The sequence below is a fragment of the Muntiacus reevesi genome, chromosome 6, assembly GCF_963930625.1.
Source record: "Muntiacus reevesi chromosome 6, mMunRee1.1, whole genome shotgun sequence".
NCBI lineage: Eukaryota > Metazoa > Chordata > Mammalia > Artiodactyla > Cervidae > Muntiacus > Muntiacus reevesi.
In genome coordinates this window covers 42392169-42404531 of record NC_089254.1, presented here as the reverse complement: position 1 = coordinate 42404531, position 12363 = coordinate 42392169, and the positions used below count along the sequence as shown (strand labels likewise).

At 38.2% G+C, this 12363-nt stretch overlaps 1 protein-coding gene across 1 annotated transcript in view; it reads left to right on the top strand.

Annotated features, from left to right (window-relative positions):
• The window catches only part of RELN (reelin), a 530384-nt gene that overhangs the window by 464523 nt on the left and 53498 nt on the right, over positions 1 to 12363 (top strand). The window contains exons 43-46 of the mRNA XM_065939296.1: positions 1752 to 1899; positions 4132 to 4390; positions 5265 to 5514; positions 9500 to 9668. Of these exons, the coding sequence (XP_065795368.1) occupies positions 1752 to 1899; positions 4132 to 4390; positions 5265 to 5514; positions 9500 to 9668 (826 nt within the window). The remainder of the gene's footprint in view (positions 1 to 1751; positions 1900 to 4131; positions 4391 to 5264; positions 5515 to 9499; positions 9669 to 12363) is intronic.

The window sequence follows — 12363 nt, the reverse complement described above, 5'->3', positions numbered from 1 at the left end:
TAATGAAAGTCGCTCAGTTGTGTCCAACTCTTTGCAACCCCATGGACTATAGTCCATGGAATTCTCCAGGCCAGAATGCTGGAGTGGGTATCCTATCTCTTCTCCAGTGGATCTTCCCGACCCAGGAATCAAACCAGGGTCTTCTGCCTTGCAGGCAGATTCTTTACCAGATGAGCTATTAAGTTTCACCCTAATATTTCATTATTTTTCATTACATTTGGAACCACCCGTGCCTTTGTTTAGTTCTGAACTTCATAGGATTCCATTTTTGAAACAAAATCAGTAAGAGTGAAGAAGACCATAATTAAGAAAAAGCAAGGCTATTTTCGCCCCGTTTTCTATCATATGTAATTTCTAATCAATGATAATTTTGGAAAATATCTATATAAAGAGTCAACCTTGGATGACAATGTAGAAAAACGTATACTATAATGATTGAAATTATTCACAATTATATATGCATCGGCTATGCACTCTGATAAAATTGGGAAAACGTTCTCATGAGAGAAAGTCTTAAATGTGATAGCTATCTGTGTTAGAATGATGGTGTTGGTTTAGTCACTAAGTCACGTCCAGCTCTTTGCAACCCTATAGAGTGGGGCCTGCCAGGCTCCTCTGTCCATGGAATTTCCCAAGCAAGAATACTGGAGTGGGTTGCCATTTCCTTCCCCAGAGGTTCTGCCCGCCCCAGGGATCAAACCCACGTCTTCTATGTTGCAGACGGATTCTTTAACACTGAGCCATCAGGGAAGTCCATATGTAGGTTAGAAAAATGGGATTGATTTTTTTTCTTTTTCCCAAGTTGCCTGCGAATGTTTTGCAATGTATCTATGGCTTCAAGATATACTTTAAAGTTAGGTTTAGGTATATCAATACAATGGAATAATATTTAGTTATAAAAAGGAATGAAATACTGATTCATGCTGCAGTATAGATGAATCTTGAAAGCATTATGCTAAGTAGAAGAAGTCAAACACATGTCGTATTTTTATGAAGCACTCAAAACAGGCAAACCTATAAAGACAGAAAGAAGATTAATGGTTGCCAGGGGGTTGGGTGAGGGGAAAATGGAGATCAACTGCTTACTGGGTACAAGATTTCCTTTATGGGTAATGAAAATTCTGGAGCTAGCTGGCAGTGATGGTTGCACAACATTATGAATGTACTAAATGCCATGAATCATTCATTTTAAAATGGTTAAATGGCAAAACTAATGTATTATGCCTTTTACCACAACCGAAAAAGGTGAATAACTGAAGAGATTGGTGAGTTGGTTTCAAAAGACATTATTTAATAGGAAATATTAAATTACACTGAAATTTCTCACACTAAAACTGTAGCTTTTAAAATACTATATAACACTGGCCTCATACTGTCCTCTCAGTAGCAAGGACACAGTAAAGAAGTCAGTGGAAAGGTCTCATTACCCTTCTTTAATTCTGGACTGATGCACTCTGACCAGCCAGTGTCTGTTTTTGCAGAGGAGCAGAATGGAGGGAGCAGTTTGGCTGGACCATAGATACTAGGGAAAGGCCCCCTTCCTTTGTCCTGTGGACCCTTAAATTATACAGCCAATGTTAAACAACTCAAACAAACTAAAATGTTGAAAAGACCTCTTATCCTCCAAATCTATGACTTCAATATTCGTGACTTCATATTTTAAAACTACACAAAGCATTTGGCATATTCTTTTTAAAAATACATGGCTATATTTGGGGTCATAGGTAAACCACATTTTCCATTCTTTTCAGGTCAGCTAGAATCTGATAGGTTCTTATTAATGAGTGGTGGAAAGCCATCTCGGAAGTGTGGAATCCTTTCCAGTGGAAACAACCTCTTTTTCAATGAAGATGGCTTACGCATGTTGATGACACGAGATCTGGATTTATCACATGCTAGGTAATCGTTTTTAAATGCTGTTGAAGAACTACCTTGTAATGTAAAGTAGCAGAATGTAATCAAGTCAAAAAGAAGCAGGGATCTCAAGGACAAGGCCTCCCATTGGAAATGCTATGCTTCTGGCTTGCCAAAGACTCCAGTAAGACACAGTTTACACAATTTTCATTCTAAAACTGAGAGAGATCATGCAATATCGGGATCAGAACTGAAACGGAGCTAAACAGAAAGAGGCTAATATCTGGTTTTCTATTAGGTGGTGACCAGGAAATGACAGTGTTTACCTTGCTTTAACTTTAAGAACATAATCTTCTTTATGCACCTTCTACAGAATACTTTTCATTAGCACCTTGTCTATGTAGAAATTATTTACCATGCTCAGGAGAAAGCTTAATTGAAATTCGATGTGCTCACAGATTATTCACCATTAATTGTATATCCATTAACAATTTAAGAACATCTAAAGTGTAGGCTTGTTGTTTATAAGCATTTCTTTCCAATGATTTGCTCATATATTCGAGTCACCCATTTTCTAAATTAAGCACAGTCACTCAGAAGCAAACATTTTAAACTGGCTCTGAGGATTATGTCCTGTCAAGATGTGTATCCCTTGATCATTTGATGAGCCAAAAACTTAGCCAGGAAAATAAAAAATACAGTTTAAAATGTATAAAATGGAACCTTGACCTATTTTTGCAAGTGAATAAAGAAATCATGTTCTATCTTTTGAAATATTTCAGAGTATCTTAAAATATATTTTAACATATCCTCCTCTTTTAAGTTGTTTCATTTATTGAATTATAAGTTTGATCATGTTTCATATAAAATATAATCCTATCTATAAGAATAATTTTACAGTTACAGAAAGCAAGATTTTATTTATCTCCATCCTATTTTAATGCATATGGTTTAATTTGCTGCTCTTTATCTAAGAATTATCACTGGCAACTGAATTCCCTAATTTAGAAATTATTAGGCTTTTCTAAATAATTCTTACATGGTTTATCTATAACTAAATTAATATAAACATTTCCCCAATACAAGTAGACAATATACTAAAAGTGTTTCTCTGTAAACAATTGTTTTTATAGGTAAAACCTTTACAAGGCAGTAACCATGTATTTTTTCCATTAATCCAATGTTAAAAACGCCATTATTTAATCTCATCTCAGTAGCATGCTGTGTAGGATTTGCATATATTGACCTCAAAATGCTCCATGTAAAATCCCAGTTTTCTCAGGGTTATAAGGTAAATGAATGTCCTGATAGTGGATATGGGGGAGGGGAGGAATCCATGAAGAATGCATGATTTTATATATGGAACTGATGACTTTTATTATATGCCCCAATATATTTCTTATGTTTGACTTGCATTCATAATTGGGTATGTGTGTTGGGTTACATATGAAATGTATTCTGCATTACCAGCTAGCACAGTGGCCAGACCAGGAACCAACAGCTCTCCTGCCAAAGATAACATGTGAGCTGGTTTTCCTTGGTAGCCCAGCTGCCACTCTGTCCACCTCCCTGCCAGCTGGGAAGGCTGCCACTGGCTGACCGCCACATCTTTCAATGGCCAGTATCATCCGTCCCAGATGCAGCAAGAGTCAGAGGCTGATACAGTCCACCATCCACACCACCAAACACTCCTGCTCCCCTGCTCCTGGCACAAAAGACAGAGAAGAGACTCAGGCTTAACACACCTCTTCCAAAAAATGTCTGGCCTTTCACAAAGAGGTGCTACAACTGGTGAATTTAAAAGTGTCTCACAAAACCAATAATACGAGATCTGAAAAATTACTGGTGAAAGCTGGGAATGAATGATTTTGTGGATAAATGACATAAACTACATTAATTACATTCTTTCAGTTTCAGATACTAAAGACAAGGATACAGATTTATCTTAGATAGATAGCAATACACACTCCCAAACTTGGACAGCCTTTGGACTGCTCCCGTCTTCTTAAAGAATAGCCAGAGGGCACGATAAATGTTCAAATCCCTCAGACACTCACTTGTTGGTGGGTGGGGGGGTGGAGGGATACCAAATATCATTATGGGTACAGAGTAGCCTTTTTCAGACTTCACATTTTACTAACTCCCTTTCACATTTAAAAGGGAAGTCAAACTTTGGAACAGTTACTTTGAATGTTCCTTAAATCATCGTATTCATTAAAGCTGTGAGCTCCCCTGTTGCCCTGTGCACTTGTCTACAGTAAATTTTACTTGTGTCAGATTTGTGCAGTTCTTCATGAGACTGGGATGTGGTAAAGGTGTTCCAGATCCCAGGAGCCAACCTGTGCTTCTGCAGTATTCTCTCAATGGTGGCCTCTCGTGGAGTCTCCTTCAAGAGTTCCTTTTCAGCAACTCCAGCAATGTGGGCAGATACATCGCCCTGGAGATACCTCTAAAAGCCCGTTCTGCTTCTGCTCGCCTCCGCTGGTGGCAACCATCTGAAAATGGGCACTTCTACAGTCCCTGGGTTATCGACCAGGTCAGTCCCTTCAAGATCAACTATTATAATTTTGTCATTTGCGCTGAATGTGGCTTTAGAAAGCAGTTAGGCCAACCCCTCGCTCAGTAGAGGAGGTCCAGGACCCACAAGCTGGGTGACTTACCCAACGGCATGTTGCTAGATTAGATATGGCATTTAGCTTCCTTTCATTCTCTAGTTCCTCAAATGCCTGAGCCTATAAAAATGAATGACACAACAGAAGGCCCAGGTCCTGCTCATAGAGGATTCTGCCATATGGTTAGAGGGACTTTATTAAGCGTGATTCAAGGCTATAATTCTCTGAAAGGAAAATGTGCAAATTAGCATTTGTGCCACATACAGTAGTTCCCAAATCCTCTTTCCTAACCTTTGAAGAAAAAAATAAATAAATCTCCCTAACATCCTTATGAACAGTTCTAAAGGATCTTCATACATAATAAAATGCATATCCAATAGAACTCAAAGAACTTGTTAACAAACAGTAGAATCCCTGCAAAGAATTGGAACTGAAATGCCTTAGGGTATGTCTGTCCTTAAATAGAAATTTTACTTGGAAAAAAATCACATATAACCAAATTTTGCATTCCCAGCTTGGGTGTATGTAGTTTCCAAAGGCACAGTTTGGTCCATGAAGACTGTGAATGATTTTGTCAGTCTTTCAATTTGTTTCTGTAGCTTCTTGCCAGATGGGCAAGCAGACCACATAAACAGGAGCATTCTGAAAGGCCTCCTAACATTATGTTTGCTGAATAATGCCAGTTCTGAGCAATCTGACAGATAAAAACCAAAAAAAAAAAAAAAAAAAAAAAATGACTAAACTTTCTCATGTCTCAAAACCAAATTGAAAAGTTGTTCTTTAAAAAATATATTTCAGATCCTCATTGGAGGAAATATTTCTGGCAATACAGTCTTAGAGGATGATTTCACAACTCTGGATAGTAGGAAGTGGCTGCTTCACCCCGGAGGCACCAAGATGCCTGTGTGTGGCTCTACAGGTGATGCCCTTGTCTTCATTGAAAAGGCCAGCACCCGTTATGTGGTCACCACGGACATTGCTGTGAATGAGGATTCCTTCCTACAGATAGACTTTGCTGCCTCCTGCTCGGTCACAGATTCTTGTTATGGTGAGTGTTACCTTTCCAGGTGGAGGAACAAACATGTATAAATGGGCATCCATGACTGCCACAGTCAAAGGACTGAACTATACCTCCAAGAAGTCTGGAAGTAAAACACAAGTGCACTTTCAGTCAAACCACAACTGCATTTTTAATAATGTTGTGGGTAATTGGAGTTTTATAAGCTTATTTTTTAATGCCTCAGAATGTAAACTTATTTTAAGTATATGTTCATGAAGACTTCTTTTATATATGTGATACCCAAAGATTTGTATCATTTTATAACTCCAGATTTTTTTAATTTATTTTTTAATTGAAGGATACATGTTTTACAGAATTGTGTTGGTTTCTGCCAAACATCAACATGAATCAGTATACATATGTCCCTCCCTCTTGAACCTCCCTGCCACCTCCCTCCACATCCCACCTCTCTAGGTTGTTACAGAGCACCAGTGTGAGTTCCCTGAGTCATATAGCAAATCCCCATTGGCTATCTATTTAACATGTGGTAATGTAAGTTTCCTTGTTACTCTCTCCCCCTGGTGGCTCAGACAGTAAACAATCTACCTGCAGTGCAGGAGACCGGGTCCGATCCCTGGGTCGGGAAGATCTCCTGGAGAAGGGAATGGCAACCCACTCCAGTATTCTTGCCTGGAGAATTCCATGGACAGAGGAGCCTGGAGGGCTATCATAGTCCTTGGAGTCACAAGGAGTCATACACGATTGAGTGACTAACTCTTTCTACATTTTCTCTCCATACATCCCAAACTCTCCTTCCTAAATCCAGATTTTTAAGGTATCATATTTACAGAATAAGAGAGTCTTATCACATAAGGAATGTCAGAGTCAGCAATAGGATTTACACACACAGGGTTTTACATGTGTTTTAATTAATGGGGCTTTAGATTAGTCCAGTTATGGTCTCCTTTCCATTCTCCCAGGATTCATGAAATTTTGTTGTTACCATTTTGCCTAATACTTTCTGCCATTGTGGATCATAGTATATTCTAAACCACCCTGACTGTGACTAGTTTTCATCTTCTAGGTTGTGCACCTACACACATACCTTATACACACACACACACATACACATACATGGACCTATCTTAGGAGCAATAAATGCTGCCATCATTGCATAATCGGACACTTCACTGGAATTTGCAGATCCATCAAGATTCTGGGGACTTCCTAGTCTTTCACCACCCTGTATCACTGTTCTTCCAAGAGATCTAAACTAGAATGTTCACAAGGACCTTGTTCTGTTTTAGATTCTTGGGGGCTAAAATCTGGAGAACTTTGTTACTTCCAAGGTCCTACAAAATCCAGATTTTTCATATTTCCATTAGGCTGAACTTAATGGATAGATCTTAGGGAAAAACTCAGAAGTGCTCTTTCTACCTTGGACTCAATCAGTCAGCATAAACTAGTCATGGAATTTGAAAAAATATAAGGTATATAGCCTGTCTTCACGAGGTGCAGTCTAGTTGAGGGGTGCTTCAGAAAGTTAAAGTCCAATAAATGACTAAATCAAGTGCTTGATGGAGTGGTACTAATTTAGCAAAACTGCAATGAGAGTTCAGCCAAGAGAGGGATAACCAATGGATGGCCAATCCTAGAAGTTTGGGAAGTTTCACAAAGAAGCTAAGTCTCAAGTGAGCATTGATAGTTGGAGTGAATTTGAAGGGTGAGTGAGGAAGAAGATACCTGAAGCTGGTCTGATAGCATAATGTGGGAGTTCTCCTGGTCCATGGGGATACTATGAGGAGACCAGCCTGAATAGATAATATTTGCATCTAATGGAGGAGGGCAGAGTGCTAATTTTGAAAACACAAAGGGACTTTTGGGTCCTAGATACCCACTCACTGTCCATAGACACAACCAGTGAGAAACCAAAGAGGTAGGTTATGACATGGCCGGCCAGCCTGCAGCAGAACCAGGACTGAGACTCTGCCCGTCTAAGCCCAGTCACGTGTATTTTCTACTGTAGAGTAGGGCAACTTCTTGAGAAAGATTGAACTGAATAAAAAAATAAAAGAGGAAACTGGCTAATCTTTGTTGGCAGCAAATTAAGAAGGGCATTAAAAGGCAAGCGTAGGAATTTGTGCTTGACAAAGTCATGAATGAGAGGGCATGGGTGCAGGGGAGTAGTATGGTGGATTTTAAGGAGATTAGCTCAGGAACCAATGAAGGTGGGTAAAGAATAATCCTGGCAAAGAAGTGTTGGTGGACATCTCTGTAGGAGGTGATGAAAACTTGCTCTACTTGCCATGAAGAGAAATAGAAGAAATAAAACTAGTATGAGACACTGAAGACCAACAGGAAAGCAATAGCAGACCTCAAAACCAGGTGACATATTGAACATAAAGGGTAAAGAAGAAAGAAGTAAATTTTCTAAAATAATTTCTAAATTTTAAACCCAGAAAACTAATGCAGGAGCCTTGTCACTGAGAGAATTTGGAAGTTAAGAAGAGGTGTTTACATGTATACCTATTGCTCATTCATGTTGATGTGTGGCAGAAACTAACACAATCTTGCAAAGCAGTTAGCCTCCAATTACAAATAAATAAAGAAGAGATGTTTGTTTATGAGAGAAAATGAGTTTTTATTTAGCTTGGTGAAAATAGTTTGAGGTAGAGATACCCTTTAATTAAATGTGGAGGGCTTACAATGTAGAAAACAGGAACTTTGTACTGTCCATCGCAATATGCCAGCATCCAGCACAATGCCAGACTGAACAAATTTGCTGAATGAATAAAACCAACTTTGAGATGCAAAATTGTGATATCTGGGCACAGAAATAATAGTTGAAGCCCAAGGAGGGTATGTGTAGAATAGAAGGCCAGAGATGGAGTCTGGAAAGATTCCCATAGCTGGGCTAGTTAGCAGAGAAGTCAGAGGGAAATAAGACAGGAGATTCAGAATAATGTCTTGCAAAAGAAAGGGACATTTCAAGAATCAGGGAGCCATCAATAATGTCTAGTGCTGAAGGGAGTACAGGAACAATGAATAGTGAGACAGGCCATTGTATTTAACTAAAAAGGCCACCAGGAGCCTTCGAGCAGTGAGTGGTACCAAGCTGGCTGCACAGGAAAGTGCCCCCAGGGAACTTAAAAGCTCCCAACATCTTGCCCTGCCCCACAAGAGTGAAATCCCAATCCCTGCAGATACGACTCTGACATTGGTACTTTCTAAATGTACCCAGGTGATTTCATTGTGCAACCAAGACTGAGAATCATGGTCTCAGAGAAGGCAATTTCAATAGGGAGATGTGGCCTGAAGGAGTTTATAATGTCTTAAGAAGGGACTAGAGAGAGAGATATAAAACATATTTTATTCTCATGAACAAAACTTTATTATTTTTTTTCCATTTATTTTTATTAGTTGGAGGCTAATAGTATATAGAGTATAGGTTGAATGTTTTGGAGGAAGAGAAAGGAAAAAAAAAAAAATCTCTTTCCGTAGACCCACAGCCTGATTGCCCATTTGGGCATGAATTTCATGACTTTCAGCTACTACTTTTACTTCTCTGATTTCCCAGTATATTCCATAACACAACAAAGCAATGCTATATAAGCGTATAAAAGAGATTTTTCAATTTCTTAGGAGTTTCTCCTAATCAAGAGAAAATTTGGCACAAGTTGATCGGGATCCCTATTGAATGGTTAAATTTTGAGAAGTCTGCTCAATTTTTTTTAACTATTTAAAAAGGAATCATTATAACATACAATTGCTATGCTCTGTATTTATATGTTGACCTTTAAATAAACAGAAAAAATATACTGTAGTTATTGTAATATGTAAGTGATATCTAATTTATATATTTGTATAACATATGTCCTATAACTATTAGATTAATAAACATATCAACTTTAACTGTTACTATGATTTCTTTAACTGTATATAAAACAATAAATTAAAACATATGAAAACGTAAGTAATCATGGTTCCTGGATCTTCAGATATGTATTTCTAACCAGAATAATGCCTGTTTCAGCTATTGAATTGGAATACTCGATAGATCTTGGATTGTCCTGGCATCCATTGATAAGGGACTGTTTGCCTACCAATGTTGAATGCAGTCGCTATCACCTGCAGCGCATCCTGGTGTCAGATACTTTCAACAAGTGGACCAGAATCACTGTGCCTCTCCCGCCTTACACCAGGTATGAATGCTTCTGCATGTAGTGAACCCAAATGCGATATAATTTGCATGTGCAATTTCAGCACAGGAAGATTAAATGTTATGTAAGATCTTGTTATGTGTTGATGATATTGCCATGCATGAATTTATTAAAGTACTGTAAATAAGTAAAAAAGAAATCAGTTTTTATGGTGACATTGTTCTGTGTTTTCCCCAAATCCAGGTCTTCCTGACTTTTATCTCTAGTATATTTTTCAAATGGTATATGAAAGAAAACAGTGGCCAAATCAGTAAGCTTCTCTAATTTATTATGCCAAGAACAAGTTCATTACGCCAGGAACAAGTCTTAATGGATTTAAATGGAGTCTATGTTCTGTCAGTTAGACTGCTGTAAATGTAGCAGTGAGTGGTATCATATTAAATGGATGTAGCACATAAATGTGTACTAAAATTACTGTTTACTTTTGAAATTTTGTTGTGAGCAGTATCTTGAGAATTATCACCTGGAGCATTCTTTTATGTGAAAAACAATTGTGAATGCTTCTTCCTTGTGTCCTTAAGAAATGACTGTATCTTATAAAACTGAGTGGTAGATGCTGGTAGAAAAGTTGTCTAAACTATCTGTATATTCACTTTTATGGTGGAGAAAAAGCAGAGAATTCACCTTGCCTGGTGGGATAGTGTTACATGCCTCTCTCTCTTTTCACCATCTAAGTAGAAAGATAATCAGTTGCTACCTTTAAGAAAGGAGCAAAGCAACCAATGCAGTCCATGGAATAGGAGTTATAGTCTGGGCTCATTATCATTCTCTCCCTTCCACAAATGAAGAAAGAATAAATCTTCCTAGCAAATGGTCGTAAAATTCGGCCATTCATCTAGGGCATAAGTTTTCCTGGGATTTTCATAAATGGGATGGTTTCAGTTACTAACAGCCCAGAGCTCCTCTACAATTGCTGGCTCAGGGGTACAAGACTATATTAACTGTCAGCAGAGTTGCCAAGTTTAAATGAGATACGTGAGATTTAGTTGCTCATTAAAGGTATTGCCATGCATGAATTATTAAGGCAATCTTAATGAGTAAAATAGAAAAAAAAAAAAACCTCCCGTTAAGGCAGTAGTCTTTTAAGTCATTATGAATTCTGTGAATTATTACCCAGCTACTTGGTAGCATTTTGCAAATAAATGACATTCTAAAATAAACTGCAGCTCATCATTATACCCTTGAGTCTTTTATGTAAAAGTGATTAATCCTCATCTTTTAATCTATCTTTGTCTTTTGTACATACTCATGACATTTTTGACCCTTTCAAATGATATTTGAAAAATCTGGTGAGCAGCCATTTCATCTTGTTATCATATTGAGAATATGCAGTTTGTTTATTATATTACCCTCCAAACTCATGTTGTACAATGGTTTAAAGGCAACACTGGTTTATAATAAGGCCCTCTGGGTAATTCAGAAAGAAATGTGCATGGATGGAACCCAAGCCAGAACCCCTTCTGGTCATGCTCTGCACTATGCCAAAGATCAATTAGAACAAGAGCCAGACTCAGAACACTTTGTCTCAAGCTTGTCAGTGTACTTTATCGGCTCTTACATACAGTTGCTTTTTAAATATGGTGCTTTCTTATTTTGAGTTGAACTGCCTCAACATCTGCCAAATACTGGGAGTTCAATGTTTATGATACCCCTCAGGACAGAATTGAGGATTTTAGTTTGTAGTTCTTCACTATAAACAGACATGATGCTGATGACTTAAAGTCACATGCTAAGTGGGGATTAAGAGTGACTGTGACAATGTTCCAGCTGTAGGTTTGCTCACTCACTTATCACGTGACCACAAATCTCAGATACTGTTGTTGTTGGCACAGTGGTAGAAAGAGTCAGCTGAGGTCGAGTGTCCACAAATTGACATCAAACCATTAGCCAAACTGAAGTGACTAGTAGTCATCAGTAGTGATTATCAGTTATTAAGTCAGTCATTAAGCATGTATTTTTAAAGTATTTAATCATAAGCTAGGTCTGTGTGAGGGGCTGAACTTAGCCCTGCCTCAAGGAACTTTTAGTCCAGTGGGGGAAAGAAACCAATGGTAATCAGAGAAGTAAATACGAAGTTCAACTCATAAGTGATGGAGGAGCCTTGCAAGGTGCTAAGAGATTATACATTATAGAGAGGTTTGTGTGCATCAAGAAGGTCAAGGAACACTTTTTTGAGAAAATTATAATTGCAGTAAGAGTGAAGGAAAGATAAGTGTAAATAGGAGAAGAGTAAAGAGAAGTGTGGCCTGGCGTGCTGTGGTTCATGGGGTCGCAAAGAGCTGGACACGACTGAGCAACTGAACTGAACTGAACTGAAAGAGAAGTGTTCCAGGTAACGAAAACAGCCAGTAGTGGGAAGAATCAGGCATATTTGAGATGCTGATAGAATGAATCAGACAGTAAGAGAGAAAGTGGGGTGAGGTGTAAGATGATGTCAGATCACAAAGAGCATTGTTGGTTGTACTAAAGGTTTAGGGGTTTGTTATATGAATGCTGGAAACCTGATAAAGTGCTTTGGGATTCAGAAACATAATCAGATTTGCGTTTAGAAAAGCTTATTCTAACTGGAGAACAAGTTGGGGAGGATAAGAGTGGAAGTAGATGTAAGGATTCTCTTAAAGAGATAGTAACTGCTGGTAGCTTGGACTAAGATGTGGTAGACATGAAAAGAAGGGAA